Source organism: Molothrus aeneus, chromosome 3 (genome assembly GCF_037042795.1).
Source record: "Molothrus aeneus isolate 106 chromosome 3, BPBGC_Maene_1.0, whole genome shotgun sequence".
NCBI lineage: Eukaryota > Metazoa > Chordata > Aves > Passeriformes > Icteridae > Molothrus > Molothrus aeneus.
The window spans coordinates 78755640-78777279 of record NC_089648.1 but is presented as its reverse complement, the minus strand read 5'-3'; the positions used below and the strand labels follow the sequence as shown (position 1 = coordinate 78777279).

Genomic DNA, 21640 nt, shown 5'->3' with positions numbered 1-21640 from the left:
CAAAAAACCATAGACCCTTGAACTGGAAATTAAATACTATAAAGGTTTTGTTGGCTTTTTACACAGTACATATTTATAAACACCTAGAAGGTAAACAGTGCAACACAGCTGAATCAAAAGCTTGTCCAGAACAAGTGCAACTTGATTATATGAGTGCAACTAACAGATGTGGTCTGCCACATAAGCATGACCACCATACATGATCAAAGCTATCCTTAGCACAGCCAGGGTGAGGAACAGCTGGGACAAAGTTGATTTACTTCCTAGTAACATTGATAACACACTGAAGTTTCAGTTGTTGCTGAGCAGTGCTTACTCCAAGTCCAGGACTTGGCCGTGTCTCATGCTGTGCCAGCAGGGAGGTACACAAGAAACTGGGAGAGAACATGGCCTGGGCAGGTGACAAACCAGTCAAAGGGATATTGCACACCATAGGGCATCATGCTCAGGATAGAAACTGGGGGGAACTGGCTCCAGGGACCAGTCACTGCTAAGGGACATGCTGGGCATCAGTCAGTGGTATGATGTGCAATTGTACCGTGCATCACTTCTTTCTCTGCAATTTTATTTCTTTGTCTCCCTTTTTATTAGTTTATTACTGCATGGTACTTAGTTGCTGGCTATAGTTAAAGTTATGCCTACAGCCAGTCAGTCTTAATTCTAACATTTGGGCTGCTGGAGAATACCAACCCAAATCCAAATTGTACCAAAAAAGTTGATGAAATACGATCAAATCATAAGGCTCTATCAGCTATCATTCCACTAATCAAACCTACAAAAACAACAGGAAACATTTAAATAGTTTGGTAACAGTAAGTACACTAATTAAATCTTCAAGTAGACATTACATTAGAAAAATTGCAAACACTCAGTTGATCAGAAAATCTTGGGAAAAAAAGAAAAACTAAAAAAGGTTTAAAAGCTTCTAATGGAGCTCAATTAAGTTACATGCAAAACACAGTTTTGCTTGGTAAATAATCAACCATAAAAGTCTGTAATGGAAACCAACTATTAGGCAGCATTAGAGCAGGAAAGGATCCATGCAAAGTAACAGCATTGCTAAACAGACAGAATAAGCCTTTTACCCTGCTTAGCATTACAAATACCTCAACCTGTTTTGAGAAGCACATCTCCAAATGACATAGAACAACTGGAAGAATTCCAAAAGCAGCTACACAAAAAAAGGAAAGAGGCCTTGAAAACACAACCAACCTAAGTAGAGATTTAAAGAGACTTTTTCAGGCTTTAGTGGACTGAAAGAAGACAATATAAATGGAAGATTCCTGCAAACACAAGGGAAATACACTTCCCTACACAGATGAAAGGGGCTCAAATTACAGATTATTTAGGCTAAATTTGGGCTAATTTCTAGGGCACCCTGACTGCAAGCATAGTTAAGCACCTGTACAGATTGCCAAATAAGACCAAAATCTTCGTAGAATTTTTAAGTTATTTTTAAAGCTTTCAAACTGACTTTGATCAGAGGTCCAGATAAACTCTCAAATCCCTTTCAGCCTCCATTTCCAGAATTCTATATTGGATTTTGTTTACCAAAGAAATATTTTTCAAAATGAGAGAAAAGGAATCTGCCTAAAAAATTTTCCAGTACATAGATGAAGAGACATCTATATTTAAAATATTTATAATTTAAAGTCTGCTAAGAGACCAGATGCAATAGGCAGGAAAAACAGCTGTGGGAGCCAGTCAAGATATTGATGATCTGGCAAGACAAATCAAGTACAGGAACAAGACACACCCACAGGAGCTGGTTTTGTGTCATACCATTCTAGTACTATTCAAATTTCTTTTAAATGCTTCCCATCTTGTCAAACCAAGGTTACATTTGCTGAAAAGATTTCACATTATAGTCATGTACTTGGTTTTGAACACATTCCACATGTTAAACTTTGATTAGGAGTTCAGCTATGCTGTGAGGGCGGGCAGTCTGCACCTCCCTTATCTCCCGATCAACGCAAACAAATATTTTCAAGCAGTAAATTCAGAAACTTTTGCTCGCTGAGAGACAGGTAACCTACAACATCTATCTTCTAATTCACAGATTGTTCAAACATTTTGTGTGTTAAACTTGTTTACAATCAGCCACAGAACACATCACTGAATGCCAAAAAAAAAAAGCAAGCAGTGTAAAAAATTGAACTGAGCTGAAATTCTCACCCACACTTTTTCCTTTCTATATGTGCATGCCTTTACTCTACATGCTTGTCTCCTTGAAAAGGCCGATGTAGCATTTCTTATTAATTCCTTTGGGAAAGCTGGGACTGAAGAAATGCAGAAATCCAAAGACCATGCTTAGAATAATGGATTTCTTAACTTCCATAAAAGGGGGAAAAAATGAGCAAGAAGCAAACCTAGAAACAGAACTCTAATTTGATTCAGCACCATCCCAAATGGGGGTACAAAGCTCATGGTCAAAAGCTACATAGACAGCAATCCACTGTAAGACAAGCTATTTCTAAAGTTTTCATTATAAAAACCCAATTCTGCATATATACCTTGGGGACAGGTGTAGAGAAGTTGTGGATTAAGAACCTGAGTTACATTCCATGAGAAGCTTTGTCCCTCCTCCTCAGGCAGAGATCTTGGACTCTGCAGCAGAACTGCACCCACACATTGATTCTCACAAGGCATGCCCTGATGAGAACGAGTAAGAAACAGGAAGACTGGCAAGCATGAAAATAGATGAAGGCTTCTTCCTTCAGAAAGGCACTTCCAGAAGTGTTGATATGTTGACAAAAGTCTTATTGTTTTCTCCTTTTCAGCAACTCGGAGAAGACAGTGTAGAAAGAAGTGGAATACTGTTTCTAATCTACTCTTTATTTCTGCTGGTTTCTTCATAGTCTATCTAGTCTACCAAAGAGTATAAAAATCAAAACCATAGTAAAACACTTAAATACAGAAACTTCCTTTGCTTTTAAGGAGAAAAAACAAAACCAAAAATGCAAACAACCCCCTCATATTAACTTGAAAACACTTTTGATAGTCTCCAGTTCTGAAAAAAAGCCTTCAATTTTCAATTAACATTTTCATACCAACAGATCCTGAAGAATCAATCTCTCTCTTTCTAAAAGTCTAAGCTTGTCTAGGAAGGTGTCGCAGACATCTTTCATGAAAAATCCTTTCTTAGGATTTTTCCTTGTGAGAAGTTGCAGTTTCAGTAACCAAAGTAAACAATGGTTATCTGCTGCTGTGGAATGCAACAGGTAGACCCATGATTGGTCTCCTGTGGATGTTTGGATTTCTTGACCACTCATGGCAGAGCTGGCTCTTGCTCTGTCTGAGACACAGATCTTTGTTATTCATTCTTTTCTATTCTTAGCTGAGCTATCTTCTCAAGAAACCTTTTCCTTTCTATTGCTTTTTAGTATAGTCTAATGTAACATATATCATAAAATAATAAATCAAGCCTTCTGATCATGGAGTCAACATTCTCATCTCTTCTTCATCCTGAAAACCCTTGTGACCGCAGTCACAGGAAGGTGCCTACCTGTTTCATTTAAATGGTGATTTTTGCATTAGTTGTTGGTCAGTAGACTTCCTGCACCCTGTATTTTGGACAGCTTTGTGTTCCACTGCAACAGAAATGCTCTTACTATCTAGAAATGCTTCCTATGGAATTGGAGCTCTATTTATGCAATCTCTGGAAATCACATTTCATTGTATTTATCAAGTTGAAACAGCAAGAAGATTGACATTTCATGAATAATACAGCATCTTTTATTACTGCAGCCAAATAATCTCTAAAACAGCCTATGATGTTTAGAGGGTAAAGCTACTAGCTCCCTTTGAGAAATTAAACCACCCCTTTCCCCAAGATTTAGTCAGAAAGCATGTCACAAAGATTTAAAAAAAACCAAAACCGTCACAACTATATTAGTAGAAAATAGTAACACCTACCAAAGTCCCTATGTACACTAATTAAGTCAGAGGTCCTGTTCCCAACTTGGTTTTCCATTTTTTTTGCCGTCCTTCCCTCTTCTTAGAATTTGGAATACTGAACTATGTCAGATTATAAAACAATGATCAATGCTCAGGATTTGCATTTTGTCGTTGTTTGTTTGGGGAGGTTTGAGGCTTAGTTCTAGAGTGAGGCTTTTTGGTGGGGTTTTTTGGTTTTTGTTTGCTTTTGGTTATTTGTTTGTTTGTCCGTGTTTTTCACAATCAAGATACCCTAGCAAAAAAGATTATCTCAAAATGATCTTTTAAAAGATCCCTAAAGGAAATGAGATTCTGATAGATGCTATGACAGCATCCTGTATTTGAGAGAGTAGTTAATCCCTTGGAAAAGAACAGGAGCATTAAAATAATTTGGAAGTAGCAGGCTCTGTAATTAACATAATCCAACACAAAGTCCTGGAAGACAGAGACAGAAAATTCTTTCTATCTGAAGCTGAAAAGCGCATCCTCTGCCCAGGCTTGAGCAGATACAGAAAAACACAAGAGCATGCAGTACAAAACAGCCAGTTAAATATCACCAGTTCAAATTAAAAAAAAAAAAAGCACACCCTTCAAACTGCAAAGCACGGAAAGGTATGGCAGTTCATACACAAAGGTCACAGCACCACACAGTTTCTCCACAGAGGCAAGAGAGACAGGCAGAAGAAAAACAGCAAGGAGTTGCACCAGTTCACAAGAATGCAACCATTAGTAGGTACTCAGAATGGAAAGACAAGGTCCGGCTGCCAAAACGGAATCCTGAGTGTAAAAAAGAATGGCAAAGTTTGGTCTGCAGGACACATCAAGTCCACAAGAGATGGGCAAAAGCTTTGAAAACATCACAGATTTAGAATGACAGTACTCTCTTCACTCAGCTTCCAATTTTCATAACATGCAAAGAAAATTATCTTTATAAAAGTCAAATTTATGCTCAGGCTGACTGAACCAGTCAGCCAATTTCAAATGCACAAGCACAGCATTAGCTTCTATTCATTAAGGGATTGAAAAAATAAGATTAAACCAATCACATACAGCCCAAAACGATCTTCCATTTTTAGGAATCAAAAGGAACTAGAAAGGGACTGAACTGTGGAAGAACAATTCATAGGATCACAGAATGGCTTGGATCAGAAGGGACCATAAGGATTATCTAGTTCCAACCCCCCTGCCCAAGGGCACTTTTCACTAGACCAAGCTGCTGAGGGCTCCATCCAGCCTGGGCTTGAACACTTTTCAGGATGAGGCATCCACAACCTCTCTGGGCAACTGCTGTGGTTCCAGCACCTCATCGCCCTTACAGGGAAGTATTTCTTTCTTATATCTAAACTAAACCTCTGCTCTTTCAGTTTAAAGCCATTCCCTCTTGCCCTATCATTACATGCTCTTCTGAACAGTCCCTCTCCTGTTCTTCTGCTGGCCCCTTTAGGTACTGGAAGGTGCTCTGAGGTTTCTCCAAAGCCTTTCCTTCTCCAGGCTGAACAGCTTCATCTCTCTCAGTCTGTCATCACAGGAGAAGTCCTCCAGCTTTCTGATCATCTTCATGGTCCTCCTCTGGACTACCTCCAACAGTCTGATGTCCTTATGTTGGGGATCCCAGATCTGAACACAGCCCTCCAGGTAGGGTCCCATAGGAACAGAACTGGCTCCTTGACCTGCTGGCCACGTTTCCTGTGATGCAGCCCAGGATACAATTGGCTTTCTGGGCTGAAAGTGCATACTGCCAGCACAGGCTGAGCATCTCAGCACACAGCACCCGAGTCCTCCTCAAGGCTACTCTCAATCTGCTCTCTACCCAGCCTGTACTTGCCTAGGATTACCCCAACCCAGGTGCATTGTGCCCTTGCATTTGTCCTTGCTGAACCTCATGAGGTCTGCACACTTCTCAAGCCTGTCCAGGTCCCTCTGGATGGCACCCTTCCCTGCAGTGGTGTTGGCCACACCACAGTTTGATGTCATTGGAAAACTTGTTGAGAGTGCACTCAATCCTTTAGCACTGATCCCAGTGCAGACCCTCTGAGGGACACCACCCATCACAGGTTTCCACTAGGACATGGGGCCACTGACCACAACTCTTTAACCCCATTAATACTAAAACAGAGACCTGATCTTTGGAAATCTGCAAATGTCTTCAGGTATTGCTTTATAACTAAAAAGATAAAAGCAAAATCAAACAAAGCAAAATAAGCCATTATAGCTTCAGATACAGAAATCAGAAAAACAAACAACATGTCTAGAAACACTTTTACAAAAACAAGTTCAGATTTTTTGAAGCTGGTAGACTTAAGTAGTTAAATAACTTTTCTTAAAAAAAACCAAAAAAACACCCTCAGAACAGAAGAAATGTTCCTTATATTTAGAAAACAGCCTATTTCATACAGCAGCCAGCTGCATGCTCTTAGCACAAAGACTAGTGGCATTCCAGGCTGCATTAGGCAAAGCGTTGCCAGCAGGTCAAGGGTGGTAACCCATCTTCTCTATCAGGCACTGGGTGAGGCCACAGGGAATGCTGGGTACAGTGCTGTGTTTTCCAATACAAGGGAGGCGTGGACATACCAGAGAGAATCCAAAAAGGGCCTCTAAGACAAGGGACTGGAACATTCTTCTTACACAGAAAGGCTGAGAGAGCTGGGAGAGTTCAGTCTGGAGAAGGCTCAGGGAGGTCTCACCAATGTGTGTAAATACCTGAAGGGAGGCTACATGGAGGATGGAGCCAGGCTCTTTTCAATGGTGCCCAGTGACAGGAGCGTGCCCAGAGGCAATGCACAAACTCAAACACAGAAGGTGCTCTCTGAACAGCAGGAAACGCTGGCAGAAGTTCCTCGGGGCATTGAGAACTCTCCCTCCTTAGAGATACTCAAAAGCTACTTGGACATACTTTTGGACAACTGGGTCTAGGTTGCCCTGTTTCAACAGGAAGGTGATCTCTGGGAGGTTCCTTCCAATTTCTACCCATCTCAAATTCCACAAAGACTTTTTAGGCTGTTACAATTAATACAAGAGATTATCTCAGAAAATACACATCAGAAAAACAGGACTTGCTCCCATGTGAGTCAATCCCAGAAACCCAAGCTCAGAACTTTGGCATTAGAAAATAAGATGCTGACAGAGCAGACTAAGCAACCAGTTGCTGCAGGGGAAGGCTCACTGCTGAGCCTTTCACAAGAACTGTCTGGCTGAACTGAGGCTACCATCCATTTTCTCCCTCTACCTCCTGAGATCTCCTGGCATTTAAAGCATCCACCAACCAGCATCCATCTGGCAGGAGTCCTATTCTGGAATCCCTCAGGCTCTCAGAGATAGGGTATTCTGAACTTCTCTGGCAAAAGGAATCAATATTTCCATTTACAGAAGATTCCTTTTAACAGAGAATCCTTAACTGAGCACAATGATAGTTCAAGGACTGTCTGCTGAAGTTACCCCATGAAAATGTCTGATTACTCAAGTATAAGAGAACAGGTCAGGACAACCATAAGTACACAAAGTCTGTCATTCAGGTACCAGTTATTCTGTTTGGGTTGTTTAGTCTCCTCTTCACCACTTCATCTTTTCTCAACTACATAATGAAGCACAGTTTGCATGAGTTACCTGTTAATCACAACCTACTACAGTTCTTAACACACAGAGGCAGACAGGAAAAGAGCAAGAATTTTCACAGCCAAGGAGAGGAAAGGAAAGTGACCTACAACAGGTTGCTCAGACATCTGCTCAGTGACTTGACCAAATGCCATTTTAAACATATGTTATCACTGTTCATGCCCTGTGGCATGAAAACTGAGGCAGTGCACACAGAACAAACTGGACAGTGTCACAGTGCTCCTACGTGTTTGCAGAAGATAAGAGAGAAAGCACAATTAAGAAACAGAAGCTATTTTCTGATTGATCAGATATTTTCACTCTGAGTATGAGAGACCAAGGAAAGAAAATTCAATATGTGATTATGAAACACTGCAGGAATACACTATGGACAAATAATGGCTTCATTTCACAATGAACACAAGCACACAGTAGGTCATTACCATCCTGATAATATACTTTAAACAAATGCCTCTCAGTGCTGACCTGAAGAGTATGATTATTCAATATAATTCTTGTAAACCATGTTCTTACATCAGTTGACACCTACAGCAAAAGATTTAAAAGATTAAGAATTATTTTATTTCTTCATTGATTCTGCTCATAAACACAAAGTGGTGATGCTTGTAAGGAACTGATGTATTAGCAAAAACTGTTAATGCTTCTACCATTGTCCATTTTACCAATTTCACAAAGCACCACTTACCCGATTTCATTATTATTAACTGCTACTATATATGGGATTTTCTACTTCCAGCAAAAGGATTTCTTCTACCATAAGAACTGGACAAGGACTGCATCTGATCTTTGTGTGTTTGAGTTTATGTTGTAGCTTTTATTTCAATTCTCATGTGTAAGAGGATGATGTATAAGAGCAGAAATCATTTAATATTCCTGAGCTAACTGCACTTCTGCACTGCAAAGGGAATACTTTTTCAGTATCTTTGAAAAATACACTGAGTAGTTATATGAGTAGCAAAACAGAGCTGGCACAACAAACCAAACATTCTGCTTCTAGATGTCTTAGGCTCCTTTATTTAGCCCCTTCTATTTATACAGACTGTGTCACATACTAATTGCTCAAACAAGTATGGAAAAAACACGAGAGAAACTAACCATACTTGACATCAAACCAACATCAGAATAAAGCTTTATTTTAACACTTTTCAGAAGCTACCTATGAATCAAGTTTTGTTCTCACATCCAAAAGCTGCAGCTTTTTCAGTGTGAAGATATCCTAACTGGACACAGATGTTGACACATTAGATATTTACATAAAACACAGCAAAAGCTGTGTTTTACATAAATTCTGCTCTCCAGCAGCTAGGATTGATGAAACCATTGGCTTCTGACTGCAGCTCTGATAGAAGCTTGGTAAGGCGCTCACTCCATTCTGGAAAGGTACCTCAGGTAAGTAATAGAATCTAGCACATCATGGTCACATAGACCAAATTTTAATTTTGTTATCACAAAAATGGTAAGAACTTACTGTGGGGACAACTCTAAAGTAATCACAACTACACTGCTTACACGGATTTCTGAAGCAAACCTACTGCAGTGAGGACAATTGAAAACAAACACCACCAAGACTATAGGTTTGTACGAATGTTCTCTCTCTGCAGAAGGATGTAGCCACAGCATGTACCAATCAGCTTTTCAGAGCACCATGGTCATGCAGAGAGAGATCCAGAGAAGCCCACACTCTTGTTTCATAACAACTGAAGAAAAGTGGCTACTACTGTTCAATGAGACCTCCTTTCATCTTGTAGGGAAAAAAAGGATGACTCTATAGATTTTTCTTTTGTTGTAACACATTTACCAAGTTTTAGCTGACACCTGTACATCTTATGTAGGGAAATGGTAAAACCTTATTATTTAATCCCACTGTATGCAAACCATCTCATTTACACCTCAAGATATCCCTAAAGTATTCAAGAGATTAATATTATTTGAGGACAAAAAGCTTTTTACAGAAACATTAACACCTACCACTAAAACCAGCACTCAGTATCAAAGCCAGAAGACAGTGATTAGGCACATAGATGATGACACAGCAAATATTAAATGTGGTATCACAAGTGGACACTACAGTGGAGGGCAGCAAAAGAGGAAACCTCAACGACCTGAAAATGCTTACACTTATTAAAGAGCTTCCAGAATATAGGACTTTAAACAGACACTCCTAGAGAGAGCAGTATACCAAGAAAAAGAAAGTTACTCAGGTGACTCTTGTTTAAAATGGTGCATTACTTGTATGCATTGTGCATTTCCATGTGGTATGATCTATTAATAAAACAGATTATTCACTCTTTAAGTAATCATACAGCAAATTACCCAGAGCTTCCTTTCGCAAGCCTACTGACTTCACAGTTCCTGTTGTGCCTGTGATGAGTAATGACTGCAAGAACAGCTTAGCACTTGGCTATTCTAAGTATTTTTTATTTCAGTATTATCCAGTTTTGAAGATAAACTCCATGCTACATTGCCTAGGATACTTGCATCTTCTTACCAGATGTAAACACACAACAAACCTGCTAAAGTATCACATAGCTAAAATTTCCCAAAAAACAGAACACAGGAAGTTCAAATTTAAGATAGGTACTGTAAATTCTACAGTAAATTTAAACTGTACTCTGATTTCTATCTTTTGCTTACCCATTTCTCTTCCAACATAATTCCATGTAACTTTTAAATAGAAAGTTTAAAATTTACCGTTCTAAAGCACTAAGCTTCTCAATTAAAAATTATGCCAACCAATACATAAGGAAATTGCTTTCAGGAGGGCTATGTGCAAGAAATCCAATTTGTCCATAATGATGGGAGTACAAGTAAATCAACTGCATATCTTCTCCTAGCACCACAGACTATGGTAAGTTGAAAGGGATCCACAAGGATCACAGAGTCTCACTCCCAGCCCTGCCCAGCACCATCCCCAAGAGTCACACCCTATGCCCAAGAGCATTGTCCAAATGCTTCTTGAGCTCTGGCAGGTTGGTGCTGTGGCCACTTCCCTGGGGAGCCTGTTCCAGTGCCCAACCACCCTCTGGGTGAAAAACCTTTTCCTAATATCCAACCTAAACCTCCCTGACACAACTTCAGGTGATTCTCTCAGCTCTTATCACTGGTCCAGTACCTCCACAGATGCCAGATCAGCTGCTTTTCCAATACAAAAAATTCTGGTCACCACAGAGAAGAGATTGCTATCTCCTCCTCTCACAAGAAAGTTCTAACTGCAGTGAGGTTCCCCCTCAGTCTCCCCTTCTCCAGGCTAAACAGACCAAGTGACCTCAGCCTCTCCTCATACAGCTTCTCCTCAAGATCCTTCACTATCTTTGTCAAGAAGAAGAGATTTCTTGGTTGAAAACTGGAAGAACGTTTATCTTCGAACATAACTGAAAAGTTAATTCAAAGTAAAACAAACTTGCAGTGTCAAATACTCCTCTGACATTTCTGCATTACTCAGCCAGGCTTCCACCTGTTTCTACTGATTAAAGACATAAGACTTCTGTACTTTTTCTTGACATAGTCTTTGTTTCATGTGTTTTGCCCTCACCCCTCTTTTTATTATTAATGCTTCCTCTTACAAAAAAGGATAGACTGACATGCTACTACTCATTGCCTAATATGGTCTCTTCCTATAAAGTAACTGTCTCAAGTATAGCTGGTTTATTTGACCTTAAGTTGAAATGAGCCTGATCAATTTAAGTTAACAATACCAAATCTGGACAATTATTGGGTGAGGGAAAATTCAAGCATAAAAAGCTTTTGTGCAAGTTCAAAACAGATGGGAAAACTAAGCTGCATGAAGTCACCTCAAATAAATTTTAAACTATAATCAACATTGAAGCAAGACACCAAAAGGAAATGGCTAGCATGCTTATGACAACTGGAACTATTCAGGATCATGTCAGTACTAAAGAAGACTTGGATTTCACAGAGCAACCTGCTCTAGCTGATCCTGCTTTGAGCAGTCAGGGTGGGAGTCAGAAACACTTCCCTCCACAGCTATTCTATGATTCTGTGATCCTATCTTTAACTTCCAGTAAAGACATTTGATCCGCAAAACTGATCAGCTTTAAAAGGTAGATGAAACTTAATATCTTTAATTGAGGCACTGGATTTTAAAATTAAGATGTTTGTATTTCTTAAATATCAATGCTTTCTATTTACATCCACCTTCCTTTAAAGGAAAAGAAAAAACACAGAAACAGAATTTTTACGGTTTGCAGTGCATTGGTATCAAAGGTCATGATCTTCTAGCTCCAACTCAGACACTTCATACACCATCACCTGCAGTTCTGCAGGCAAAACTGACTTGCCAAAATTACAGCCAGCAGTTTCATTAAGAACAATGAAAATTATTGTTTGCTGAGCTTGTTGTAATTAGTCACGTGAAAGTTGTCTCAAATGCAAGAAATTTCACCAAAGAACAAAAAGCTATGGATAATTATGCTCCTAGAGAAGAAAATTAACTCTAATATATGGTACCCTTGCACATAATCTCTTTATCCCAAACACCACTGTCTCCATTCAGTCAATGCCATGCAACCAGAATTTTTAATCATCTCTTATTAGTGGCTGTCTTTGCCAGGAGCTGAAGAAGAACATAGCTTTCACTGAATTCTTCTAGGTACAATTTATTCTGCCACTTCATTTTGTAGAGAGCCTGATTTATTTGACATCAATAGTTTGTTGAAGTAATAAACCATGCAGCAATGATACCATGACTCAGAGCTCATTTGCTAACAGTCAAGTTGCTTGGCAGCATGACAGGCAGAGTAATGTGCCTTGAAGAACTCTGTATAGATGCCCCAGAGATTACCAAACAAATACAGAGCCCCAAAACACAACTTTATCAACTCTGCTTTGATTGACTGATTGTGCTCAGCTTCACTTTGAGCACAAAGATTAAAAAAAAAAAATCTATATGCAAGCCAAAAAGCTGCTCCATCCCAACAGATTTCTAACACACCCAGGCAATTTTACACTACAGCTTCCTTCCAAGACAGGGCTGTCCTCCACATGCTTACAGAAGCACACAGTGTAAGGGAGCCCTCCTTCAGGTAAACATCAATACTCAATGAAGCATAGCTACTTCCTACAACCAAAGTACAAGGGTTTTTTTTAACCTGAGTTTGCAAGAGGGATAAGAGGTTTTATGTGTCAATGGCACTATTTAAAAACCCTGTTCTTTTGAGAACTCTGTTCTTTTGAGTAACATCAGCAATCAAGCATAAAATGAAATAAAATTTTAAAAAGGAGGTGGGGATTTAAGAAAAAGACTGATTTACACTCCTCTCTGGAAATACAAAAATATAATCAGATTTTTTCCTAGTGGCATTAAGGCAGCATATATCTTTTTTGTACCAAACCAACTGAGAAGGCTATAATATAAATATGCCCATGCATTATCTTTTTCAGCCTCTCTATTAAGTACCAACATTTACAAATCTGCAGATACTGGATGATTCCTATCCCTTCTCCCTATACCTCTATAGGGACACAAACACACCTCCCCCAAGATTAAATAAGTGTATTTAATCTTTATTTAAAAGTACAGCAAAAAGTGATAGGCACTACAGGTAAGCAAATTGTAGTTCTCTTTTCACTCCTTTCCTGTCATTACAAAATACATGCTCATTAAAGGCCTTTCCATTTAAACATTCCTATTTTAGGAAGGATAATATATCAAGTTATTTTTCAACTTATACATGATTGTTTGAAGCCATGCATTGAGTTCTATATAGGCTCAGCCTGGAGTGTTACAGCAAGTTACCAGAGTGGATGAACTTGCAATAGCTACTTAGAGCAAATACTTTTAGAAGAAATTCACAAGGATTACTAAGAAATTCCTTCACAGCTGTTAACATCAACAAGTGCTTATTTTTCCAAGTAATTGAAGACAGACAATTTACAATCCATTTACATGGTTATTTTTGTTATCATCAAATCTCCAATATACAGAAAATCACTGCCTGGTGCTAGTCAGTGTTTCCATCCACAGACTTCAGAATACAAGTCTGATTTCTAGGTAAGCATCAGAAAAATCATGACATTCAACATCATCGAACACCTGACTAACAAATTAGGTGCCACAATTAGCATGCCAAGGGAATTAGTTTACTCAGATGATTAAGACTTATTTGGCTCCAATCTGAGATTTTTAAGATAAAACTATCAAATCTTCACCACACCTCCTTTGCCACATCTATTGTTTATCAACTTCACAGTAAGGAGTGAAGGCAAAGGGGAACCTCCCTCTCAGTCCTGGCTCTAGCTTTGACTGTAAGGGAACTTACTGAAGACTAACATTCCAAAATTCCAAGAAAGGTATGACCAGGAAGTACCACCACAGATACCAGACCAGTTACAACCAAAGTTTGTTTACTCTAATTCAAATATCTCTTTACATTATCATGTTCAAACAGCTCACATACATGGGCACAGGAACAGTACAAAGAACTGTATGCCCATCAAAACAAACAGAATAGGACATAACAGCTACCATGAAAGGTGATTGTAAAAATTTATCAAAAACCTCTCCTGGCTTCAGAGGGTAAGGAAACCTGTTTAAGCAGTGCACAGCAACTGAAATGATAGCATTTTAAAAAAATTAGTTGTTTCTTACTTGTTTAAGCAATTTTTAGAGAGGCTGGAGACCCTGAGGAGCTATGTTAGAAGGTAAGGAAAACAGCAAGGAGAGGAATAATGTTTTTCCTATCCATACACTCATGAAATCTGCAGGACAGCCAGCAGGGCAGAGAAAAGAAGGAAACTTAGGTCAGTGAATCAATTTAGATAATAGACAAATATCATTTCTACAATACACAACTGCTTTTCCAATATAAAATCCACTTGAATCTATATTTACATCACATATAGGTATTTGATGTTCAACTCCAAGGTTAAGATGCTCATTGAACAATGCAGGTAACATCTAGATAGGACTGCCAGCCAATGGGTCCCTCTACCACATAAAAAGTAAATACCAAACCTGGGGCTATGCAGATATATACAAGCACTATAATCAGCTGTACACACATCCCCACTAAAACACTGACATTCTTCAGTCCTGAGGCCAGCTGGTACCAGCTGCACTCTGCTGTACAGTACTTAACCTTCAGTCTCCCCTGGGCACCATGAGACACATTCATAGCCTAAAGACAAACACTTAGGTGGGGAGGGGAGTCATTCACATTGGTTTCTATTCAGACTGCCAAACAGAAACCTGTAAGTGGCATTTTCCTGACAGAAAATTAAGTGTACCTGGTGCATTCCTTAGGCACCATCACTTCTGGGATACTCCAGCAGTGGAAGGAGCAAACCTTGTGTAGTCTTGCCTGTTTCACCTACTAGAAGTGGTTCCTGCAGCTTGCCATACAGCATCCACACATTGTCCACAGTTTAAAGTAACAAATGACTCTTACATTTTTTTTTCTTCCACTGAAAGAAGAGCTTTTTAGTTTTATCCAATGGCAGACTAATTCATATGGTGACAAAGCAATATAAGCTCTGAAATCAAATCTAGGTTCCCCTCCCAGCTGCACAGTAACAGCTGTGTATAACACAGCCAACATCTCAGCAGATCAGGCCATGCAGTGAAACCAGCTGGTATGAATTAGGAGGATCAGGAATTACTGTTCCCTTGCCACAGAGCAGGAAATCTGCCTACCTGTCTCACGCTATTAGGAAAGTAAACCACTGCTGGATTTCCATTTTTGAGAAACCTACATACCTTGTTATGGTAAAGGCCAAAGTGCTCCTGACTGGCACCTCCCTTTGCTGCATTTAACCACATTAATCATTTCTTTTAGAATATTAAGTAACATAAGTTTTAGCTTACATTGTTGAATGTCTACAGAGAAATCTACATGAACAAGTTACTTACAAGAACAAGTAATAAAAGAAGCTGTTTGTCTATAAACCAGCTATCCAACCAAATGAGGTTCTCTCACATCTACAGACTTTGAATATGAGGCCTTGAAGAAAATCCTGAACATAAGAGCCTAATATGGGATATTTTAAAAGACAATAAAACTACACTCACTATCACACTACAATTCAGCAGAGTATTCTAACAGATAGAATTGTGAACTAAGGCTGCCCTGGCTTTGTGTTTTCTGTGTAAAGCAATTTTCCTCTTTGTTTTTTCTACCAGCATTTTTCTCACAGGCTCACATACTTCAGGAACCTATTCAAGCAAGGATTTGCTATTTTACTAAACATTTATGCAGGAATTAACACAGTGGGAACTTAATTTGTTTCTGATCTCTAGGCTACTGGAATAGTAAAACATATGCATACAGTAATAAATGTCTTCCCTGCTTTTAAGAGTGACTGAAAAAGAGAAACAAGTGTTTTTCTATATGGATTCAGATACTCAAGCAAGATATAATCAGGCATTCAAACTTCAAATAATTCTGTATGTGTTTTATAAATGTATTCTTAACCTAAGACAGCATTCATACTGATATTAAAAAAAAAAAAAAGGAATTATAAGCACTTAGTTCCTAAGGAAATTTCTCAAACAAATTGTTTTCTGTTCAGACACCCTCCATCTACTAGCATTGTCTGTTTTCAAATTACATTTGTCATCTGTCAACACCAAGAAATATTTAAGATTAAACAATGATGAAAAACGAAGAATATGTAAACACAAAATATGTCTCAGTGGAGTATTATTTTAATGAGCTTTAGATATTTCAAAAGGCTGGCAAAAATTCCCAAATAAGTCATCTTCTCACCTGAAAATAAAACCATGGTTAGAGAATTCAAATACTGAAATGTTATGATACAACTAGAATTATGGTATATATGCATGATTACAAAAAAACCCCTCAACAGTAGCATTCTTGTAAAGGCAAAGTAAAATAAATTTTAGAATGGAAACTTACTTGTGCATATTTTCCACTCCTATTATGATCATGATATAGTAGGAAATTCCACTTTGTATAACAAAATGTAAGGCATACCTGGGGGGAAAAAAAAGTAAACCCTCATAGCATTTTCTTTAATGACAATCAACTGCACACATTTATTGTGAGATTAAAGAAGTTCAAAGTTTAAAGCCACCACTGCTCCCAAAGAAAAATCCCCTTTTATTCTATTCAGGTTTTCTGTTACCCTTCCTTCTGCTGAGAACTTCTCCCTTTACACAGAGAGCAGTACTGAACAAGACTTAGACAGCTAGCTACAATGCTCCAGCTCAACCAAGAATATTGCAAATGTTGATAATTATTAAAACACAAAGAATATGTCTTATGTCTTACATTTGGCATTACTTCATGAGTAAATAACTGTAAACAACACGAAAGTTTTGTGGTTTCATTTCCATATTCATCTTTCTACCCATTTACAGCAATAGATAGTCCAGATAGGCCAACAATTTCTTAGTATCCACAATATTGTAGATTTCCCACTCAACAGAAATGGTGACTGTGTCCAGCCAGTCTCTTTGTCCCAGGCTGTCAGTAACTTTTAAAGGGATGGTGGTGATGGTCACAAAAAAGACACACAAAAAAAGCCCTACACACCAACAAGCCACAGATTTATTTCACAAAGATGCTCTAAGCTCTTCCTTTTGTTTTCCACAGCTTACCACCACAGCTATCCAACAGCACAGCTTTGGGAGTTTGCTTTGGCCTTTGAAGGAGTTATACTTCAGTAAGCTAAAGAGCACTGCCATCAAAGCAGTGCCAGTGAATGGGAAAAGAGCTGATCTTCAGTAACTTGGGGTTTTTTCATTCTGGTACCTCAAGTGCCCCAGTACCACATGTACATAGGCTCAAGTGACACAACTCATCTAATTTGGGATTTTTTTTTCCCCCGTGAAAAGCAGCCTAAAAAGCAGCAATCATTTTGCTACAGTGATGCTATTTTCTTTCAGCTTATCACCAACAATTTCTTAATTTCACTCCTCCTCTACTAACAAAGAAATTACTTCAACCAAGAAAACCAGTTCTATCCAACTAAAATCCTTCATCCTATCCAGGAGGAACCGAGCCAAAACTTGGATTCAAGGTTATTTACTTGGACATGAATTAACCTTGAAAAATCTTGACTTTTTACAGAAGAGCCAGTCTGTACATGCTCTCCCATGCTTCACTTCTAGTTAGTCTCATTTAGGATAGGACTACCTAAAATTCACGTTTAATATAGTAATTGTCAATTTAAAAAGTATTTACTTCCTTTTCTTATCTGCCAAGCATTAGCAATATTGTATAGCAAAGACAGGCATTAGTGAAATGACAAAAACTTAAGAGGCTTGTTCTTTTACAGAGAAAGGAGACTAAGATATCAAAGCCTAAAAGAGTGTGGACTAACATGGAGTACCATACCAGGATTACAGTCACTGAAAACATTTCTCTTTCAGAGCTGCTAACAATAGCAATATGTTCTTTGATTCAAACATTCAAAGGGATGTATTGAGATACCACAGAGAATAGTGATTTTTAACTACATACAATGGGTACATATCCAGGGCCTTTTATGCTATTTACTATTATGCAAAGGAATTATTGTTTCTCTTTCTTTCCTCTACCACCCTCACAAGGATTACAAAAGTGACTGAAAACTAACACACTTGAAGATAACATAACTACTACTTAATGTCCTTAAAAGAGTGCAGATTACAAACTACTTCCCACATTTAAATTTGCATGATCTACAAGTTACTACATTTACTAGTAACACTATATAACAAAACAGTAACAGTTTCCTCCTTATTATAGACGTTCATAAATGTTCATCATGTTATAGCAGCACAAACCAAGAGTCACTGAAGATGTTATCAGGGGCTTGTAACCTGTATGCATCCTTGATTTCTTGGAAAGGGGGAACAAAAAAAAACAAACCCTCGAGAAACCTGCTTGTATAACATGTACTTAACCAAAAGGAAAAAGCATTGGCAGAAGTACTAATCTTTAAAGAATGTGTACTTTCAACAACTCAAATTATGTTATTTTTCATAATTTTTAAATAGTATTTAGCTCAGTAACTGCAAAATAGAAATTAACCTCTTAAAAAGAAAACATCTTTTTTTTTTCCAGGGCATATTGATAGTGAGAAGCTTCCACAAATTTTTATTTATGTCTGTGGGGAGTAGAGGTTTTTTCTTTCCAAAATCTCCCATATCCAAAATTCATATGTGAATATATTAGTAATCCTTTCTAATTACAAGTTACAATTAATGATTTCTGCTTCTAAAGCAATGGAAACAATGTGCTTCTCAAAAAAATCCTCACATAGTACCTCCTATCTCCCATATCCTCCTCTTTTTCTGTAGTGTTAAGACTGGAAGTCTTTGAGATCAGATCATTCTCCCAAAGCAGAATACCATGTTTAAGAAATACATGTTTAAGAAATGGACTGGCATAGTAGAATTTTATATAAAAGTAAGTCATGCATGTAAATCTAAAGAATAAAGGTTGCTGATTTCCTTTCCCAAAATTTAAAAACAAGATATATCAATTAATGTTGGGAGAGTTCTGCAACATGCCTACATAGAGGCCAACACACTCTGCATGTGCAGAGACAGATGCAGGCACACCCTGTGTGCAGTTTCCCACCTGCACAACAGCTTGATTAATCCCCCCTAGCTCACTAATGCTCTATAATAGTCAGCATAAATAAGTCTTTTATACAATTGAAGCCAAGTAAGCACCTTGTTTACAATGCAATAAAATGAAACTGGCACTCAAACCATCTTGGGAAGATGTGAGCCATTTAGTAAGCTATTTTTTGAAGAAAAAAAATTCACCAAGCTAAATGAATACCCTTTTCTAACTTTACTAACATTCTGTCTTGCTACACTGTGAAAGATCAAGATACGCAAACAGCAGTCACACAAAATATGTGTCTGAAAAACAATCACATCTTCCCTCCCTCCAAATCATTAAAGAATAAAAAGAAACCATGAAACAGGGCATTTTATACTACTAGGAGTGTCACTAGATATACTTTACAGTTCCAGCAACTCTTCCTTAAAATGTCACATTATATTCAATATTTAGAAAAAGACCCTGAGTTATCTCATGTCATGAGTATTTCTAGGAAATTATCCTAGTCACTACATCTGTGCTGTGCCTCAAGAGAATACCTCTCCAGCAAGTTTACAGAAAAAAAAGCTGCAGAAGTTAAACAAACTGCACCTGCTTCATCTTTCCAAAACCACAGGCAGCCAGTATGGTAGTTACCAGTTTACAGATGACCTTTCAAAATTTGTGGGCCTCATCAGAATATTTAAGCTTATTTCAGTACATTTGCAGCAGCTAAAAACCCCACAGAATTAGGCAATACGGTTCTTCGTAACACAGAAATAAAAATTGACAAGTTCCTGAAAAATGAATTTAAGTGTAACTTACCATCCAAAACAAAAAAGTGCAAGATAAAGGCCCAAGAGTGTTGCAACAACATGTCTTATAAATGGGCTAGTTTTGCTTGAATGAAGGTATGTTCGAAACCAAACAGCCGCGAGCAAGGCAAACAGTTGGCACACTACAAAGTTGACCTGCATAAAAAAAAGAAAAGAAAGAAGAACTCACACAAGTGTGTATTAAAAATTAACAGCAATATCCACACATTTTCAGCAATTTGCAGAACCTGTAGCTTTGCCATGGCTTTTACCACAGCATGTCTAAGAGCTTCTCCCATGAGTCCCTCCCAGCACAAACCACAAAGCACAAACCAGTGCTCCCCCAAGCAGCTCAGAGGAAAAGATGCATCAAACGTGAAGCAGTATGTGCTTAAATCAAGAAAAGAAAATGTCTTTTGTAGATTTTTTGAATACCAAACCACTATCAACTATTAAATCACCTCTACTCTCCCAGTAATGCGAAGATCTGAGTGCAGTTTTATTTGCTTTTTTAAGTGAGCAGGACTCAAAGCTACATATCAGTTCCAAAAATCACTGATAGATCACTATAGATCACTTCAGTAGCCTGTGCAGAAGCAAGGCTCAATGCAGTGCATTTCAGTGCTATATAATCAGATAAACAGCTTGGTTGCACACTGCATTTTCTTCTTGTACATTCAAGTAGGATAGTTTCGGAAATTCTTCCTTCCTTCAGGCCATTTATTCTTGAAGACAGAAAATTTCTTGTATATTAAATATTTAAAGACATTAGGGCACTGAAAGCAAAAGCAGAATTGAATAAAACTAAATCAGTGAGCACAAAGAATTGTTCTGACTGTGGCCTGAAAAAAATGTAACAGTAAGGGCACAATAAAGAAAGAAACTCCTCAAATACAGCAACCACTACCAAAAGTAGCTTAAGCTACAAAAAGCTGGAAAAATTACTTTATTTAGAAAGTAACATTTCTCACTTCATAGATTTTATTTTTTACTCATATAGAAAACTGCCTAACAATTTTCCATGTCTAATAGTGGCATCCCAAGTCATCACAAGCAACAGCTTGGGAACAACTGCTTCAGGTTCTAAGCACTTCAAGAACAGAAACCTGTATATCCTGCATGCTTCACTGGTTCTCTGCACAACAGTATTTTAGACTCTGATGGCACTTAGCTGAAATACATACTTAATCTTAACACCACAGGGTACAATGACAACACTATTTTTATGTTCCTGACAGCAAGTGTAATATTGATGTTTGCAGCAACATAGTGCACACTTGCAGTACCATAATTCACTTTGTCCATTCCTTAATCATTTTTCAACCAAGTTTCAGGCCATAATAGGTAAGGGTCAGAGTATGAAAACATGGTCATTTTTGAAGTAGCAATTAAAACAACTACAGAACTCTCTTTCTTGTAACAACTGAACCACTCCAAAACCCGTAACATCAAGTTCAAGCATTAAGTGCTAGCAGGGAAAGACTCAAAAGGCAGGGTTGTGCTTTTTAATAGGCACAATTCCCTAAATTAAACTGCTCTTTAAAATGTCACGTACACTTTTCCATCCGTTCTCTTACTACTGCATTTCTATTATGCTTTTAACAGTATTTGAAAAATCCTAAATAAATGAGGAGATATTCTTCCAGGGCATAACTTGACCTGTTTTCTCTCCTTTATAAGCAATGATGCAAATGAAACAGAGTGAGGTTTATTACTCAAGATGATTCTATGCATTTAGTGAAAAAGTTTCATACAAAACAG

The 21640-nt window shown here is 38.1% G+C and overlaps 1 protein-coding gene across 2 annotated transcripts in view; it reads right to left on the bottom strand.

Annotated features, from left to right (window-relative positions):
* Window positions 1-21640, bottom strand: part of MBOAT2 (membrane bound O-acyltransferase domain containing 2) — a 93523-nt gene that overhangs the window by 56097 nt on the left and 15786 nt on the right. Inside the window, exons 2-3 of one of the 2 annotated variants that reach the window (XM_066547236.1) lie at window positions 19890-20035; window positions 16422-16499 (exon numbers count right to left, since the gene is read on the bottom strand). The exons of the other annotated variant lie outside the window; for it this stretch is intronic. Coding sequence (XP_066403333.1) covers window positions 16422-16499; window positions 19890-20035 — 224 coding nt within the window. The remainder of the gene's footprint in view (window positions 1-16421; window positions 16500-19889; window positions 20036-21640) is intronic. 2 annotated transcript variants of the gene reach the window in all.